The 19,105-nt window shown below is 36.7% G+C and overlaps 4 protein-coding genes across 6 annotated transcripts; 3 read left to right on the forward strand and 1 right to left on the reverse strand.

The window, feature by feature from the left end:
* Positions 1-486: 486 nt before the first annotated feature.
* On the forward strand, positions 487-1,783 carry LOC114423255. The gene is made up of 2 exons (XM_028389942.1): positions 487-591; positions 669-1,783. Exons 1-2 carry the CDS (start codon positions 538-540, stop codon positions 1,695-1,697), a joined length of 1,083 nt encoding a protein of 360 aa, XP_028245743.1. The 5' UTR covers positions 487-537; the 3' UTR covers positions 1,698-1,783.
* A 3,621-nt stretch (positions 1,784-5,404) lies between these two features.
* Positions 5,405-8,647, reverse strand: LOC114421318. The gene has a single exon (XM_028387189.1). It carries the CDS (start codon positions 8,639-8,641, stop codon positions 5,405-5,407), a length of 3,237 nt encoding a protein of 1,078 aa, XP_028242990.1. The 5' UTR covers positions 8,642-8,647.
* A 1,242-nt stretch (positions 8,648-9,889) lies between these two features.
* LOC114421329 (aspartic proteinase CDR1-like) lies at positions 9,890-10,927 on the forward strand. The gene has a single exon (XM_028387203.1). It carries the CDS (start codon positions 9,890-9,892, stop codon positions 10,925-10,927), a length of 1,038 nt encoding a protein of 345 aa, XP_028243004.1.
* A 3,625-nt stretch (positions 10,928-14,552) lies between these two features.
* Positions 14,553-18,418, forward strand: LOC114424545 (putative rRNA methylase YtqB). 3 transcript variants are annotated; one of them, XR_003669013.1, is made up of 3 exons: positions 14,553-15,207; positions 16,538-16,611; positions 17,607-18,418. XR_003669013.1 is itself a non-coding variant. In XM_028391402.1 (3 exons), the coding sequence occupies exons 1-3, from the start codon at positions 16,203-16,205 to the stop codon at positions 17,698-17,700; spliced, it is 285 nt and encodes a 94-aa protein (XP_028247203.1). In that variant the 5' UTR covers positions 15,218-16,202; the 3' UTR covers positions 17,701-18,418. The 3 variants fall into 3 exon arrangements, 1 of the variants encoding a protein (XP_028247203.1); XR_003669014.1 differs by having other exon boundaries at positions 17,639-18,418; XM_028391402.1 differs by lacking the exon at positions 14,553-15,207 and adding an exon at positions 15,218-16,319.
* The last annotated feature ends 687 nt before the right edge of the window (positions 18,419-19,105 follow it).

Below are 19,105 nucleotides of genomic sequence, written 5' to 3' on the forward strand. Positions count from 1 at the left end.
AAACAAGAAGAGAAGGTAACTCTTCTGAACTTATCTTTTACTCTTAACGTCTTTGCCTCATATTTCTTTATTTTTTCAGAGTCAAAAGAAAGATGATAGCACCGGAGACTACCACGACCTCAAAACGCTCGAAGCGTGTGGTCATCGAATTCGACGAAGAAAAAGATGCAAGTTTTATTTCTAATGTCAATATTATAACTCTCTTTCAAGTCTATATTCTGACATTTCTCTACCCTCATAACACAGGAAGAAGAGGAAAGACCTCTTGTAAGAAAGAGAAAATCACCTGAGACTTCGACCAAATCTGCTGTCCAAACAGAGGCAGGCGATTCCCAGGCTCAAATGCCTAAGAAGAAAAGAAAGTGAAGCAGATCGAGCCTGAACCTTCTGTGACGGTCGAGGGTGGTGAGCCAATCAGGAAGAAAAAGAAGAAGACAAGTCTTCAAAAGAACAAGGTGAGAATCAACCTGTTGACGTCCACCACCTTCGACTGATGTTGGCGGCGCTGAAACAGAAACTACTCCCTCTATTGCTGAGATGGGCAACCTTGTCGAACAACCGGACTTACCACAAGAACACCCTACCGTCGAGGTACCATTCTTAATATGATTTTAATCATAGCTAATACGAAACTATTTGTTAACCTTTTTCATGACAACTCGAATCAGGTACAACAAAATGTTTCTGTAGAAGAAATACCCTCATGTGCTCGAACCTCTCCTGCTCCTGAGACGGATGCAGTGAATGTTGAGGAACAGGGTGAAGGTCAAGGTATTGGACCCAGCAGTCCTCAGGGATCGAGTCAGAGAAGTTCATCTGAAGAACACTTTCCCGATGAAGAGGCCATACAAGAGGCTGAAGCTGGAGGTTCAGACATTTTCCCAGTGTCTTCGACATCTAAGCTTTCCGCTAGCATAGGGATCGCAGAGGATACATTCATTCAAATGCAAGACGAAGACCCTGCTGCAGCCCTTCGACTCCTGCTGAACACCAGTCAAGCCAACACCTCAAGTGAAAAGAATCCTGGTGCTTCGTCCTCATCTGATGCTGATATAACCTCTACAGTACGCCAAGATTGCCTGCTTTTGAAGTTATCAATGGAATACGCACGGGCAGACGTACTTAAATCCATTGAAGAGAACCCTTCTGCTGCTTTTGGGCACCTGAACTTTTTGAAGAAATTGCATAACCCCCTTACTTCTGATGAAATTCTGGGCAAAGTTATACAAATCGAGTCCATTATCGATCAATTTGCAAATACTGTGCAGAAAAAACGCGAAAATGGCGCCAGACTCGATGCCCAGAAACAGGCACATATCCTTCTGCTCGAGAAAGCCCGAGCGGCTCAACGTGAAGTCGAGCGTCTCACCAAAGAGGCGAAAGAAGGATCTTCTGAGATCAAAGCCTGTGATGATAATATCTCCTCCTGGGAGGCAACTATTACAAATTTGCTGTCTCAGGTCGATGATCTAAGGCAGAAAATTGTAACAGAGCAGGCTAAACGCAAAGAACTCCAGGAGAAGGCCGCTGATTCGATTCAGAAGCTGGTTGCCGAAAAAGGGAGGGAAGGCCTGAAGGCCTTTAGTGCATCTCAAGCGGTAGCAGATGAGGCGAGAGCTATGGAGAGTGCTGACCAGGTTTTAAGCAAAGAGATGGCCACCTTGAAGAAGCTATATGAGGATTTGATCATGACTTAGTAGAATTTATGATTTTTTATTTCGAATTCTGTATTTCGATTCTACTCTTGATGTAATAGACACATGCCCTTTCGTAGCAATTTTACTGTTATTGCCATTTTTATGTTTCCATCACTTCTGTTTATTCTATGCTTATTTTAACTTCGAGCAATGTTGGTTTATATTTTTTCAAATATTTACCATTTATCCTCAAAGTACGTTTCTGAGGGGTTAATTCCTCTAATTCATAAGCACCATTCGAATAGATCTGAATTATTTTAAACGGTCCTTCCCAATTTGGGGACCATTTGCCCAAGGCTCGATCCTTACTATCCATGGGCAGGATAACCTTCCAAACTAAATCTCCAACATTAAAAGTTTTCGACTTCACTTTCTTATTATAAGCTTTAGCAACCCTTTCTTTTTGTTTAGTCAAGACTTCTAATGCTCTTAATCTCTCCTCGTCTAAATCAACTAACTCATCTGACATCATTTTCCAATAATGGTCGATCGGAATGTCCATTTGTTTTTGTACTCTAGCTGATTGCAAATGTATTTCGACCGGAAGTACAGCATCGTGCCCATAAGTTAGTCGAAATGGGGTAGTATTAGTTGATTCCTTAGGAGAATTTCTACATGCCCATAGAACTTGATCTAACGTTTTATTCCAATTTCTTGGCTTTTGGGCAATGTGTTTTTTAATCAAGTTAATTACAATCTTATTGGCTGCTTCGACCTGACCATTTGCTTGCGCGTAATATGGTGTTGAGGTTAACAATCGAAAGCCAGTTTTTTGGGCAAATTCTTTCATTTTTCGTCCAGTAAAAACTGAACCTTGATCAGTGGTAATTGTTTCGGGAATACCACACCTATAAATAATATAATTTTGAATGAAACTAATTACTGCTTCCTGATCAACATTTGGCAAAGGGACTGCTTCGATCCATTTTGTAAAGTAATCGATACCAACTATAATATAACGCTGGTTCTTAGAAGAGGCAGGCTTGATTTCACCAATTAAGTCCAAAGCCCATCCTCTGAAAGGCCAAGGTTTGATTATGGAATGTAACTCACTAGCAGGTACATGCTGTATCCCTGCATGCTTTTGGCATTCCTGACAGCCTTTAGCGAATTCTATGCAGTCTTTTAACATCGAAGGCCAATACAAACCTTGTCGAAATAAAAGCCATTTCATTTTATGGCCTGCTTGATGTGATCCACAAGCCCCACTGTGAACATGGGAAACTGCCAAGTATGCTTCTGATTCACTTAGACATTTTAACAACACTCCTTCTGCAGTCTTTTTAAACAAATCATTTTCCACAATCACGTAATTTAAAGCCCTATATTTGATCTTTCGAGCCACATTGCCTATTGGATTTTCCAAATATTCAATAATGGACTTTCTCCAATCATTATCTAACATATTGTCAATGGCCAAAATTTGAATTTTTTCCTGAAGATCATTCATACTTTCATCTTCATTATTTTGTGGTATACTTGCCCCCACAAGTTTTGGCATTGGCAATTTAGTGCTTAATGGCTCTGGTAACACCAGTTTATCTTTTATTTCGATCAACTGAGTTAACTTTTCCTTCGACATTTTGTACCCTGAAGCTATTTGGGCTAAATCATTTGCTTCTCGGTTTTCTTGTCGAGGTACATGCTCAATGTTGATATAATCGAAATGATTCAGAAGAGAACTTGCTATAACAAAATATTTTGCTAAGTGTTCATTAACACATTTGTATTCTTGTGTTAATTGCCTCAACACTAATTCTGAATCACCTCTTATATTAACATTTCTTGCCCCCAGGCTAATTAAAATTTCAAGGCCTGTAATTAGAGCTTCATACTCAGCCTCATTATTAGAACAAAGCCCTTTGATTTTATATTTGAACTTAGTTGGAACTTTATTGGGGGATATTATTAAAACTCCAATTCCAGTTCCATGTTTGTGTTTCGAACCATCGAAATACAAAATCCATGGCTCTGTATCGACATAGTCTTGCGACATTTCGACCACTGAGTGATCTACAATAAAATCTGCCACAATTTGACCCTTAACAGATTTCAAAGGCTTGTACGTTAAAGAATATTCTGTTAATGCTAAAGCCCATTTTCCAATTCTACTGTGTAAAATCGGTTTTGACAACATGTGCTTAATAACATCATAATGAGAATACACATAAACATCAACAGGCTTTATATATTGCTTAAGTTTTGCACAAGAGAAATACAGACAAAGACAGAGTTTTTCTATGGCAGTATATCTAGTTTCTGCATCATTTAGTACACGACTAAGATAATAAATTGCATGTTCTATGCCATCATCATCTTCCTGAGCCAACATGCTACCAATGGTCTTGTCAGACGCAGCAATATACAATTTCATAGACTTGTTTCGACTAGGAGGCATTAACACAGGAGGCTTGATCAGATATTCTTTAATTTCATCGAAAGCCTTTTGATGCTCTTCATTCCATTTGAATGGTTCATCTTTCTTGAGTCGAAGTAATGGCGAAAAAATCTGAGCTTTGCCACTTAGATTCGAAATGAATCGCCTCAAGAAGTTGATTTTTCCTAGCAAAGACTGAAGCTGTTTTTTAGTCGAAGGAGGCTTCGTCTCAAGAATAGCCTTTGTCTTATTTTGATTTATCTCAATGCCTTTTTTATGCACCACGAAACCAAGGAAATCTCCTGCACGCACACAAAAAGCACATTTTAATGGATTCATTTTTAATCCATGTTTCCTCATTCGTTCGAAAGATTGCCTAAGATAATCCAAATGGCTATCTTCTGAGGAGGATTTGATGATTATATCATCAATATAAATTTGCATAAATGTGTCAATAAAATCATGAAACATGGAATTCATAGCCCTTTGATAAGTGGCCCCAGCATTTTTCAACCCAAAGGGCATAACCACCCATTCATAAGTGCCTAAAGCACCAGGGCATCGAAATGCTGTTTTCGACACATCATTTTCAGCAATAAATATTTGGTTATAACCAGAATAACCATCTAACATGCTTAAAAACTCGAAACCAGCTGCCGAATCTACCAACATTTCCGCTACTGGCATAGCATATTCATCTTTAGGTGTAGCATTATTTAAATCCCTAAAATCTATGCATACTCTAAGAGTTCCATTCTTTTTAATGACAGGGACTATATTTGCTAACCATTCGACATACCTGGCAGCTCTGATGAATTTACACCTCAGCAGCCTTTCGATCTCTTCCTTGATCTTGGACATGATTTCTGGTGCGAATCTTCTTGGTAGTTGTTTTACTGGTCTTTTTCCCTCCTTGATAGGTAACTTCATTTCGACCAATTCTCTGCTTAACCCAGGCATTTCGTGGTAATCCCAAGCAAAACAGTCTTTAAACTCTCTAAGAAGAGGCACCAGCTTTTCTTTTAAACTTGAGGTGATATTGGCACTGATATAAGTTGGCCTTTTAATCGAGCCATCTCCCATATCGACCTCTTCCAAAGGATCTTGAGCCTGCATCTTTGGCACCTCACTTACGGGATTTTTCTCGAAACCCAGCGGCTCATCGTCATATATGCAATCCAGTCTTCGATCCTTTGTTTCTTTATTCTCATGATCTTCGATCTTGGCTTCAACTACCATATTTTGTTGAGACTCAGCCTCGAAGGCCGTATTTAGTCTATTTTCGGCCATATAAGCCGTAATTCTGGCCCATGCAGCGGCCTCAGTCATATTAATCTTCATATATATTCCACCCAGTTGGTGGAATGACTCCATCTTCAGAGGGAACATCATTAATTTCCTCCCTCTCCCATATAAACCCATAAGTAGGATGGAGTTTGACAGAGTGGACAACATTGTCACTCGATTCGACAACAGCCTCCTTGTCACCACAAGGCGCTATGTTAGCCAACTTTTTGTCAAAGGTTTGTGCAGTAACATTATCGACCTCTGACTTATAGAAGCTTTGATCCGCCTCTATATTTTCCACAATCCCATCTTCCCTCCAGATAATGAGCTTCTGGTGAAGGGTAGATGGCACAGCTCCAACTCCATGAATCCACTCCCTTCCTAATAGCAAGTTAAAATTAGCCTTAGACTGTATCACCAGGAAAAGAGTTGGTCGAACTATACTGCCTACAGCAACATCTACTTGAATGGCTCCCAAAGAATAGCCAGTTTTACCCTCATAATTCGAAAGCACAATGTTGTGGGCAGATAGATCAGTGTCATGTTTCCCGATCTTGTAGAGCATAGATCGAGGCATTAAGTTGACAGCCGCTCCTCCATCAATGAGCACTTTGTTGATTCCAACATTCTCAACTTTTGCTCTGATGAAAAGAGGTTTGAGATGACTTTTCATCTGAAAATCTGGCTTTTCGAAATAAGCTACTTGCTCTTCCACACAGCCATTATTCATAACATAGTAACATACTGGCTTTGGGTCAGCCATATCAAAATGATCGAACTCACTTTCGATCTCAGTAACTTCAGATTGGACATCATATTCAGATGGCAAGATAGATACCACACAGATGACATCGAAATCTGGCTCAGAATCCAGTAGATCCTCATCCTCCATCTTATCTTCATCCACCGGAGGCAGGAGTCTCTCCTTTACTGGCCTCCTAAATACTTCTTTATATTGGCCCATTTGCGGGTTCTGCTGGGCCAATTTCTTCTGACGCTGGAACCTACGCCATTGGGTCCTCGTCATAGGATTCTTTCCTTTGTAATTGTTCCTATACGAGTACCTATTGGCCTCCTGTGGGCCAATTTGCTTCGTTCCACTCGAACCACCTACTTCCATAATCCCTTTGTTGAACCTTATGAGTCCCTGGTGCATCCATTTTTCGACCGGCACTGAACCAGGAGGAGCGAAAGTATTCCTTCGACCTGACTTCTGATTAGTATTCGACTGCACCATAACTCTTTTGCCTTTATCGAAACGTTGGTTCTGCCTTGCCCCCTTGTTAACAACTTGGTATTTCTTGAGGCCCTCAGTAGCCTCCTTATCACATACTGCACTGCAGCGAGGGCAGAGCATCACAATCTTATTTTCGAGTTTGCATCTGTTCAAGAAATCAATTAACTCCTCCTCAGCCTGAGGATAAACAACCTTCATCTGTTCGTTGTAATCCTCTTCAGATACATCCTGAACTTGCACATGGGACACCTCCATTGTTTCGACCATCATTATTTCTTGGGGCTCCGCATAGAGAGTTTCGGCAGCTTTGGATGTTTCAGCATTTGCCTGAACAACCTTTGGTTTCTCACCAAATTTTAGCCTTCCTTCGTCAAGAGCCTTTTGAACCAAATCCCTGAAAAGAACACAACGTGAGGTTTTATGGCCAAGGAAATTATGAAATTTACAATAACCCCTTTTTTTCTGTTGTTCGATTGGGGGTACTTTCAAGCCCTTAGGAACAACAATCTGGCCATCTGTGACTAATAAATCAAATATTTCATCACATTTAGTTATGTCAAATGTATAAGTTTTAGACACAAATTTATCATTTTTAGGTTCAACAGGGTTTTTTCCATTGGAAGGTCTAAGGAGTTTACAAACATAAGGAGGTCCAGGTTTTAATTCTGCTAAATCAACCTCACTGTCTTCGATATCTTCATAAATAATATCGAACTCCTGGTCACTGTCATTGGTTTCGACATATGCAACCTTTTCCTTCTTGTGGAATTTAGAATTTCTAGCCTTTTCGGCCTTCAACCGTTCGAGTTGTCGAACTCTATCAGCCAATTGAGCCATATCCCTTAAATACTGGGTATCTAATTTCTTTCTAATCGAATAGTCTAGGCCACCAGCAGCCATTTCGACTAATTCATGTTCAGGGACTTGGGTGAAACACCTTGCCTTTAAGAGTCTGAATCTGTTCAAATAATCATCAATTGATTCAAGTGCCTTGCGTCGAACGCTGGCTAACTCTTTAAGGCTGATCTTAGACTGTCCCATATAAAATTGCTCATGGAAAATCCTTTCCAATTGGTTCCAATTATGTATGGAATGAGGAGGAAGGGTTGTAAACCATGTAAAAGCATTTTTAGTCAAGGAACTAGGGAAAAATTTCATTCTTAAATTTTCATTATTAGCCAAATCCCCTGCTTCGACCAAATATCTAGCAACGTGTTCGACAGTGGACTCATTTGTCTCTCCCGCAAACTTGGTAAACTTAGGGATTTTCACACCCCTTGGTAATTCTGTCTGTAACACATACTCAGATAATGGAGACACAAAATTAGGCCTATGTAAGCCTAAGTTCAAACCATTCTGCACCAAAATCGTTTCGACCATTTGGGCTAGGTTATTCTGCATATCGAAACGGTTTTGTTGAATATTCCCTATTACTTCATCAGCATTTTGGTTCCTATTTACCAATACTATACCAGGGTTTGGTTCGACCTGTTGGACTGGTGGCTCTATGCGTGCCGCTGGTTGTGGTGCTTGAGCCATTTGCATCCCGGGGTTATTAGGCATCTGTATCTCTTGGACAGGCGCCTGTATTTGGATCTGTCGAATCGGTGGTTGCTGTATGGGTGGTGCCCCAAAAAAGTCAGCAATTCGACTTATTTGATTTGTTAACGTTTGGTAACTGTCATTTGTATTTTGAATTAAAGGGTTAATAACAGTTCCTATTTGTTGTGTTAACATGTTAACCATATCATGGTTACTTTCATCCATTTGTTGTCTGAGTGACAAAACGGATGTATTAGTTAAATGTTGCGGAATTACCCTACCTTGATTGCCCGCTACAGATCCTGATGGAGAGGCCATATTAAGATTCTCTATGTTTGGTTGAGAATTTTGCAACCCTACCATCAAAGATGTAGGCATGCCATATAGAGGATTTTGAGGCGGTCGAAAGGGACTTCCACTGGGATTCCCTAAACTAGGATTGTTCCAAGGGGCAAAAGCAGACGCTGACGTGGTCGAACTTGCCAACGTCATGTTGGTCATGGGAGAGGTTACCCCTGTCTGATTCATAACCGTCGAAGCGGTTGAACTAATTGTGCCAACAGTTTGGTCAGGAATTGCTCCTATACCAGAATTTATATTGGCATTACTGACAGATGTTTGCGTTGGTTGCCCCTCCATATTTGGAAGGTCATTGTTTCGATTGCTTGGGGGTGGTCTAGCCATCCTTGTACGAGTTTTGAATTCTGTTAAGTGTGGAACAGATTTCCCACTTCTTAAATGCATACAAAATCAAAACAATTAAGAAGGCAATAAACCAACTGCAACAAACAAAACTTTAAAAATAATTTAAAACCAAAACACACAATTGACCGGTCCCACTGGGCGTGCCAATTTGTTTACACTGGAATTTGGTAAACAACCGCTAGTCTAAGTTAATTGCTTGCGAGATCAACTAGTGAATCTCAGGAGCATGTCACTTGTGTATTTTGCGTTTAAATGTAAAGCTTTTGAATGTTCATCGTTGCAGCAAACACTTACTGGTTCGAAATTTGCAGAAAGTAAAATTGTTTAACAGAAATCGAAAGGCTGGAAATAACTAGGCAAGGAAAGGAAAATTGCAGAATGTAAAGGCTCAGCGAGTTCATTCGATCGAATGAACCATTTAAAATGCAGGAATTATAAAACGAAACGTAAATTGCATTCGAAATGTAAAGTTTACAGAAACTTAAAATGGTTCACAAACAAACATACATTCTCCTTGTGTACTCGTTTCTCTCTGCGCTGGATACTTTGAGTGTATAAGGATTCTGTAGAAATGATTTGCGACCCTCAAAAACTAACTAAAACTGCTATATATAGACATTCGAAAATAAACTGCCCTAACGGTCGAACATTATCCGAATGCCAAGTGTCCTGCCACGTACATCTTACATGCACATAACTGCCCCTTAGAACGGTTATCCATCTTGCTCGAAGTCGAACTGGTTTAGTGAAGATTTGTTCAGAAATTATGCTAAGTCCAGAACTCTTGCTGCCTCGACTTCGACTCGTCCATACACCAGTTCGAATTGCCCAATAACTCGAAGTCCTCTTTCTTGTCTTAGCTTTGTACTTCGTAAATACTCCTTTGAACCTGGGAATTCCTTCTTAAAGACTCTCCTCTCTTTTCGATTCGAGCAGGTCCTGGCCAGACTCTTGCTCTGTAATACGCTCCGAACCTCGAGACGACATCCAATGCATACTTAGAACATATTTTAGCTCGTCGAAAATATGGGCTAACAATACCTAATGAGATTTTACATCGGTACCCCTCCCGTGGAGCGTCTTGCTGTGGCAAACACAGCGAGTGATCTCATTTGGGTACAATGTTCCCCTTGCCTAAGTTGTTTCCCCCAAGACACCCCATTGTTTGAACCCCTCAAATCTTCCACGTTCAAGGGTGCCACATGTGACTCACAACCTTGCACATTACTCCATCCTAACAACCGTCATTGTGGAAAAGTAGGTCAGTGCATATATTCATACGAATACGGTGGCAAATTTGCAGAATCATTCACCGTTGGATTAGTAGGCACTGAAACCCTAAGTTTTGGTTCCACGGGTGGTGCACAAAACGTTTCATTTCCTAACTCTATTTTCGGGTGTGGGATGAGCAATGAAATCAAATTTCGTTTTAGCAACAAAGTCACGGGTGTAGTGGGTCTTGGGGCAGGGCCACTGTCACTAGTGTCACAACTAGGAGCTCAAATTGGTCACAAATTCTCCTATTGTTTAGTTCCTTACGATTCAACTTCCTCTAGCAAATTGAAATTTGGGAGTGAAGCAATCATAACCACAAATGGGGTTGTGTCCACTCCCCTCATAATCAAACCCAATTTGCCTACCTTCTACTTTCTCAACCTCGAAACCGTCACCATTGGACAAAAGGTGTTGCAAACGGGTCGAACCGATGGCAACATAATCATTGACTGCGGGACACCCTTGGTGCATCTTGAAGAGACCTTTTACAACAATTTTATGGCATTGGTGCAAGAGGCCCTTGATACTGCGTTAGTGACACATCATTCGATACCACTCAAGTGTTTTGGTAGAACTGGCCGTGAGGTTCTTCCTGATATTGAACTTCAATTTACCGGAGCTAGTGGTGCAGTGAGATCTAAGAACCTTTTTCTTCCAATAACCAACCTGTTTTGCTTGGCGGTGGTACCCAGCCAAGTAAGTGGAATTTCCATCTTTGGAAATATTGCACAGGTTGATTTTCAAGTGGGGTACGATCTCGAAGGGAGGAAAGTTTCTTTTGCTCCTACTGATTGTTCTAAATTTTAATTAATTATTATAAATTTAAATTTTATATATATGTATATATGAAAGAAAGTGCTTAAAGTGTGCTTTCTTTTCAATAAGAACCGATGTTGTGCTAGGTTTGAAAGGGGATATTTTGTTTTTTTATGATTGGTATGTGTATGCTTGTCCTTTAAAAAGCCTGAAACAATTAATATGTTGTATCAAATAGACTTTGAAGGCAGGGATTTGATGCAGGAGTATCGGTTAAAATACTCCTGGTATTTTTTAATAAAATTTGTCTTTTTGATTAAAACAAAATCTTAGTGCATAATTAGTACTTCAATCTGATCTGTCTATATATATATAATTTATGAGAGAATACTATCAATGATGATGATGGTGACAACGATAATAATGATAATGAATTAATAATAATTGAAATATTTTATGATGTTATAATTGACATTTTTTATATTTTTTTTGTGAATCTTTTAGATATTTGTATTAAATTTTAATTTAACTTTTTAATATTTTAATCTCAACAGTTTATTATTTTAAATCTTTATATGATAGTTGTTATTAATTGTCGTCATGTTTTCAAATATTAAAGTGTTCTCACAAGAATAAGAATAGTAATATATAAATATGATATATCATATGAGAATAACCATCTTATATGAGAATAAGAATGATCATTTTTAACTGTTAATTAAAATGGAAGACCTAAATTAAAAATCAATGTAAATAATATCAAGTAATATATATAGTTTTTATTTAGTTATAAGTTTAAAATATACTATGCATGTACCAACAAATCATTAGTTCGATACCAAACTAAGGTGGGCAATCAAGTCTAACAGAGATTAGTTATCGATAAAAACCAGTGAATATTTCATATCAATAGCATAACAAAAAAAAGTACTATGTATGTATTATTTGTTTGTATGAAGCTTCTTAGTCATTTCATTTGTAAAAATATGTATGAAGGTTCTATGTGTTCATTTACAACCAAAAAAAAATTAATGATGAAAATCTTTTTTCGTCTTCGATTTTGGGGTGACAAAATTTTAGTGATAATTTTTAAAACAATTAAGTTATATGTATTGTCCATGGTCAATTCTAGTTATTAAAAAAAGTTTTACCAACCTAAGTATTTTTTTTCACTATCAAATTACTTTTGACTCAAAAACAAATTAATAGATTTGTTTGAAGGTTTGATGCACACAAACTAAGTTATTGTCTTACAAATAGATCGATGTACAATATAAGTTCATTATCTTTTTCTCTCAGGATTTACAAAAGAGGTTTTGAAAATTTTACAACTTATCAAAATTTTGAATACAAAAAGAATGAAGACCAGAAAGAATATGCAATTCAAAATTCATAACTTGAGCTCTTTACATCTTTTAGTATTTATATATGGACTTCTTTAGCAAGTAACTGTTCTAAGTAAATGATCTTCTTTGCGTCTGTTGGATCTAACACTCAGGAAAGCTTATTCACCGTAAACCACATAGATTGTTAGTCAACCGTACAAAATCAAAATTTCACGAGACATTTTTTGGTCGAAAGAGTCTTTTATAATTTCTATATAATACACCCGACTTAATTTCTTGTTATTTACTGTCACATTAATTAATGCACCAAATTAAGTTATTTAACATTTGGGTCATTAACCAAGATGAGGCTCAGAAGAATCATTTTACTCCAAAATAAGACAACCGATGGAAGGATAATAGTTGTATGTCAAATAAAAATTTCCAAATACTTTCTAGTTATGCAAAAAAAGGCTAAATAACTTGGAGATATAAAATGAATTGTATGATTAAAAAAGAAAGAAGAAAATTTTGACAAGTTTATTTCCTTCTACTAACAAAACAATCATTACAACAAACTAATATTCGCAGGTGATGAAAAAAAATAAACAACTGGCGTTGGTTCCTTATTTTTATTTTAGGTTACAATTTAGTCATTTGTTTTATAAAATTACCAAATGGTTCTTTATTCATTAAAATATGTAAAATGGACCCTTAAGTAATGTATTTTTCAATTCTTTTGGGATATACATGCTATAAAAAAATGCCTAAATCATTTTAAAATTTTAATAAATAAGGGATTAGTTGTAACTTTTAAAATAAGCAAATTTGTATTTTTGATCTTCGTACTTGTCTTTAATTTTCGAATTTGGTTACCCTTTAAAATTATTCACGCATTTTGTTATCCTTTTTTATCTAATAACGCAATCTTGATTCTCAAGTCCAGATTTAGACGTTGACGGAATGTTGACAGTCACGTGTCACATTTTGATTGGACGATGACTATCACATATCATGTTTTGATTGTCATGGACCAATCATATAACATGATACGAGTTATCTATTGTTCAATCAAAACATGTCAACATTCTTTTGTAACAAGTCTAAATTTAGACATTTAAGGATCAAGACTGCGTGATTGAATAAAAAAAGAAGACGAAATGTGTGAATAATTTTAAAGGATGACCAAAATTGAAAATGAAAACAATTAGAAGACTAAATTTGTAATTTTACCTTTAAAATAATAAGGATTAAATTGTAACATAAAATAAAGATAAGGTATATATGAATAGTTTAGAAAAAAAGTAAATACAAAACTTAAAAAGCGAGATTAATAAATAAGGTGTTTCGTTAACTCCGAACAGAAGGGGCAAAAACACCAAAATGGGGCACTTTTACAAATTATTTATCAAAAATGGGCTCTTTTGCAATTATTTCCGGGGGAGGTCTGTTTTTTTATTGCAAAGCGCCCCCCAGAAAGACGCCTCCACTGTGCACGTGACACGTGGCATTGCACGATAAGATTGAAAAGACAAATAAATAACCATAATGTTAATGACATATAAACCAAAAGTGATCTCTATCGTAATTTAATGGCCAAATCAAAAAAGAATTGACCAAATCAAAAAACATTTTAAAACATTTTAGGAATTCAAAATGTATTTTAGGTGAAAATGTATTTTATTGAAAATGTACTTATATATACTTCAAAAAGAGAGATTAATAAAATATAAAAAAATAACAAATAATACTAATAATAAAAATGAAAAAAATTTAAATTTTTGATAAACAAATTAAAAAATATACAATTTAAAGTGTATAAAAAATAATCTTATTGAAATTTTGGGGTGGGGGGTGTGGGAATATAAAAAAATAACAAATAATACTAATAACAAAAATGAAACAAAATTTAAATTTTTGATAAACAATATAAAAAATATAAAATTTTGGGGTGGGGGGTGTGAGAAGAAGAGAGGCTGGGGGTGTGAGAAGAGACTGGAGGGTGTGAGAAGAAGAGGCTGGGGGGCAGGCGCCTGGCTGCCTGCGCTAACCGTAGCGCCTGCAGCAGGGGCGCCACCAATAGTGCCTGACCCCTGGGCGCTACCAAAGGCGCCCGCGTCAGGGTGCTACCTGCTGTGCCACGTGTCACGTGCACAGTGGAGGCGCCTGTCTGGAGAGCGCTTTGCAATAAAAAAACAGACCCTTCCCGGAATTAATTGTAAAAGAGCCTCTTTTTGGAAAATAATTTGTAAAAGTTCCCCCTTTTGCTGTTTTTGCCAACAGAAGGTGTATATCTGTTCATTGTATTTTATTCCTTTGGTTGGAAGTCAGTCAAATTAGCTGATTTTGTCCCTTAGGCTTTGGTTCTCTTATTTATCCACTCACAACACCCTTTCATGTTCTTTGCGAAGATCCTTGTTTTTGGTGCCTCCTCAAATACTGAACAACACCTCCAGAAACCTTAGTTGCAGCTATGAGAAACTCATCCAGCAAAATGTGGTTTTTTTGCAGTTACCAGTGACCTCCAATCTTCTTCTTCTTCTTCCTTCCCCAAACATTCTCCCTTTTCAGGTACCCATTTCCATTTAGGCTCCAAAAATGTTGTCTTTGTGGCACTGATATGAACCATGTGCATAATCTTCTAGTCATGCCCTTGCCATGTTTTTCAGGGTTGGATGATGCTTTGATGAGTTATCTCTTTGGGAAGAAGAGGGCAACTGACATTGCTCACATGATAGGTGCAAAAGGCTAAGCTACTGGTTTCGACGGTTCCAGCTCCACCAGAATGCTAAGATAAGAAGAGAAATTTGCTATTTTCATTCATGATTGGTGCTGTTATTACACTATGATATTTATACTGAAATTCTCATAACAGAATTTGTCCTTTTGTGATTACAGAATATCAGCAAAATCGTTATTCTTGTCTCCTGATTGCTAGCACCAAATCCTTGCAGCGCTACCGTATCATTTCCACACGAGCAAAAGGATTCAGACCAAATCCTTGAGGTAAGCGGGCCTTACAATCCTCCTTTTGGTTTTGCTTACTGTTTGCACCCCTGTATTTGCTTGGTGTGTAACTGCTAATGGCACCCCTGTATTACACTATGGTAAATTGTTGTTACTGCTGTATCTTGGTCTTTGCTTGTCATGATCTCCCCTGTATCTGTTAAGCTATCATCACATGTATGTACTCATTGAAAATTGAAATGCTTCTGTTTTCAAAATTTCTGCTTGCTTTTTCCAATTTTCGGGTTAGTATTTGGGGGATTAGTCAGTTTTGTTGTCCAGTACCTATGTTCTTAAGGCCTCAGTGGCTGAGTGTTCTGCTTTTGATTCTCTACAAATATAAAAAATGCACTCACATGTTTGCTGCCTTTAAGTTTTCAATTTTGAGTTGTTATTGTTTCTTCTAATAAAGGGGCAGATTAAAATTTCAGATTTTTGTACATGCTGTTTTTTCTCTCTCAACCATCAGCTTTATTTGTTGTCACAAATAATCATATAAATAATTTTCTATTTTTAATTTTAAGGTATGCATAGGCCGATGTTTTACGAGAACGTGATACTAGAAAATTACATTGTATATGATTGATTATGATTATTTACGCGAGTGTTAGACTTGGAATTGATCTTATGCTGCATTTGTATCACCCAGAGCCACTAAATGCTGAGCAATTTAACTTTTTGTAGTCTAAAATTCTAATAATTTGTGCCAAAATTCTCTTTGCTATATAATTTAGATGGCATCTGTTATATATCCATTTCAGTTTCCATGCTTATAAAAGGTGCATCGGTTGAGTTAAAAGTAAACATATTCCAAGGTTGTTACAGAACTCTATTTAGCCAGACTGCTACTTTTTATTATTCTCATATTTATCTATATAGATTTAGCCTTAATAATAGCTATATATCTTGTTCCTACCAGGGTATGAAAACATGTTGTCCAGAAAGGAGACACTGTCATTGATGCCACTTGTGGCAATGGTTTTGACACCTTAGCAATGCTTAATTTGGTTTCTGATGATTCTCATAATGGTTGTGTGTATGCATTGGACATTCAAAAAGATGCTTTAGATAACATTTCACTCTTGCTGGAAGAATCACTTAATCCCAATGAGGTCGGGACTATAATTGAGCAATTAGTTTCAACTTTTAATTGGTGAAAATATTGTATAAAATAGTCTGTGTTACATAGCCATAGACAAAGTTACTAGGATAACACTTGATCCTAGTCTTGGCACTTGAACTGGCCTTGAGCCTTTTAGTTTTGGTTTAGTTAATTTGGCAACAACTAAGAACTTCCATGTCCCCAACAATAATTTCAAAATACATGCAGAAACAACTTGTCAAGCTCTTCAATATCTGCCATAGTAAAATGGAGAATGCTGTTCCAAGGAATGCTTCAGTTAGGTACTTGCTTCATGTTCCCTTAACCTCATTCCCCTGTTCCTACTTCATGTTTAGAAGCTAATGATAATAAATAACTGGTGCAGTTAATTTCATTAGTAAACCCTCATTTGAGTCTCTGAAATTGTAAACATTTATCACTTTAGTCCTTGAATCTGTAAAATTATTGCTGTTGTCCCTAACTTTGCAAAACATCATTCACTTTAGTTCTTTATTTATATGAAGTGACAGTGAAAAATAAAAGGGAGAAAAGGACTCAAATAAATGACCTTTAGCAAAGTCAAGGATTATGTAAAGTTTGGAACTAAAGTGATTGATGCTTATCATGTTGGAGACTAGGACTGGGGTATACTCTTAATTTAATTATACTGTTCATTTAATAGATTTATTGAAAATAGAATTATAACTTGGTCTTTATGCCAACTTGGTCTCATCTGCATGCATCTTATTCAAGGCTAAACAGATATGTGTCAAAATTTGCAATGAATTAATATAAAATCTTCATATCATGCCATTCCACTTTCATGGCCAGGCTTTAAAGGCTGATTTGATTATAGATGTAGGTTGGTAAACTCACATTTGATAAGGTCCATATGGAGCTAGTTATATATTATTGTTGACTAATGATTGATTATGTCATTCTTATTAGATCAGTGGATTGCAATAACCATACAGGAATACAGGATACTACCAAAACAATTTTCAAAGAATAAGATAGCCCAAGAATTTTATTTTAAATTATAATTTTTCCATGTTTCCATCAATTGGATATGAATACAAAACAAGAAAAAAATAGTAATTTTGAATGTTGATTTACAAGCCTAACCATCAGTTTAGTGTCTACTTAAACATTACATTGATCCAAAAGATTATCAATATTAGCTGTAACCCTGAATATTTATGTATTTATTATTATAAAACTGCATATCATGGTGAGTTGCTGTGTATACAATTTCCTGATCATTTAAAGCTTGTTTCTATCATAATATTCTGCATAGGCTTGTTGCATTCAACTTAGGTTGTCTTCCAGGTGGTGACAAAGAGATAATAACAAGATCAGAAACAACATTACTAGCATTGGAAGCTGCATAGAGAATTCTAATGCCAGGTGGGCTTATCAGCATAGTGGTTTATGTTGGGCACCCTGGAGGACGGTGATAATTCTAATGCTTTACTTTGTGTCATTAATATATTAGTAGGTCCTTGAACTATTTGAGAATTTTTAATAAGGTCTGTCTTTAAACTAAAAAGTTTGTAATTGGGTCCTTGATCTTCATTTTTTGTAACTGGGTCCTTGGAGTTAGTAAAACCATGACAAATTGTTATTTTTCAGGTGATTGCAAACCATCATAAACCAATTCCTGGGGCTCAATTACTAAAATTGTACAAGATCAAGGACCTAATTACAACTTTTTTAGTTTAGGGAGGGACCTAATTACAAATTTTCAAAAAGTTCAGGGACCTATTGATGCATTAAACCAAGTTTTAGTGACTTTTTTTTACTGTAGTATATTAAAGGGAAATACTCCCTAAATGTTTTTGTACATTATTTGGTCAGTTTTGTATAATAATGGAAAATACTTCCTAAACAATAATGTTTTGGCTTGTTTCCATAGAAGAGTTGGAAGTTGTTGAATGTTTTGCTGGTAGATTGTGTGTTGAGAATTGGATCTGCTGCAAGCTCCACATGTTTAACCGGCCATGTGCTCCAATACCAATTTTCTTATACAAAAGATAATGTAAATTAATACCTGCTCTGATTTCTTGGTTGCAATTCATTAACGTTCCTAATCCTTATAAAACAATAAATTCTATTTTTTGTCAGATTTTTTTTTATCCATAAGAATCAAAGACAGTTGTATTAAGGGGTTTATAATACTTACGTATCCAGCTCAACCAATTGAGTTAGACCTCCCTTGGTTTTGTCAGATTTATTTAACCAAAGTTATTGTCTTTATCAGAGACTCCACTTGAATTCTTCCCTCCTTGCACTTCTATGAAACTTGCTTTTAGGCCTCGAACTACAACTTTGATCAAATTTGGTACATTGAACTACAAGCTCTTTGCAGGACCTTATTTTTCTTTGAATGTTCCAGAAAATTTGAGCTTCAATTTCAGTATTATCTTTACTTGAATACCATTCAAGATTGGAAACTCTAAAATTAAAGCCTCAGAAATGGTCTGGGATATACATATGATTTGTGACCCACTGTCCATTAGCCTAATTTCTCTGCTACTTTTAGTTGAACTACATGCAGCATCAAACAACTGCTCTGTTAGGGAAAAAGCCAACAACTTGAGCTCCCTGGGCTCTGCTGATTTGATTTATTTTTGCAAATCTTCTAAACATGTCCAAGTTGATTACAAGCTCTATATTTAACTCATGACCCAAACCAACCAAAGTTTTCTGTATGGTTGCTCTTTTTATAATGGAGACAAACTTATTTTTCTAGCCTCCCCTTTGTTGTCTTCTTCCTCCTTTTTTTCTAACCAACCA

The sequence above is a fragment of the Glycine soja genome, chromosome 8 (genome assembly GCF_004193775.1).
Source record: "Glycine soja cultivar W05 chromosome 8, ASM419377v2, whole genome shotgun sequence".
In the NCBI taxonomy this organism is placed as follows: domain Eukaryota; kingdom Viridiplantae; phylum Streptophyta; class Magnoliopsida; order Fabales; family Fabaceae; genus Glycine; species Glycine soja.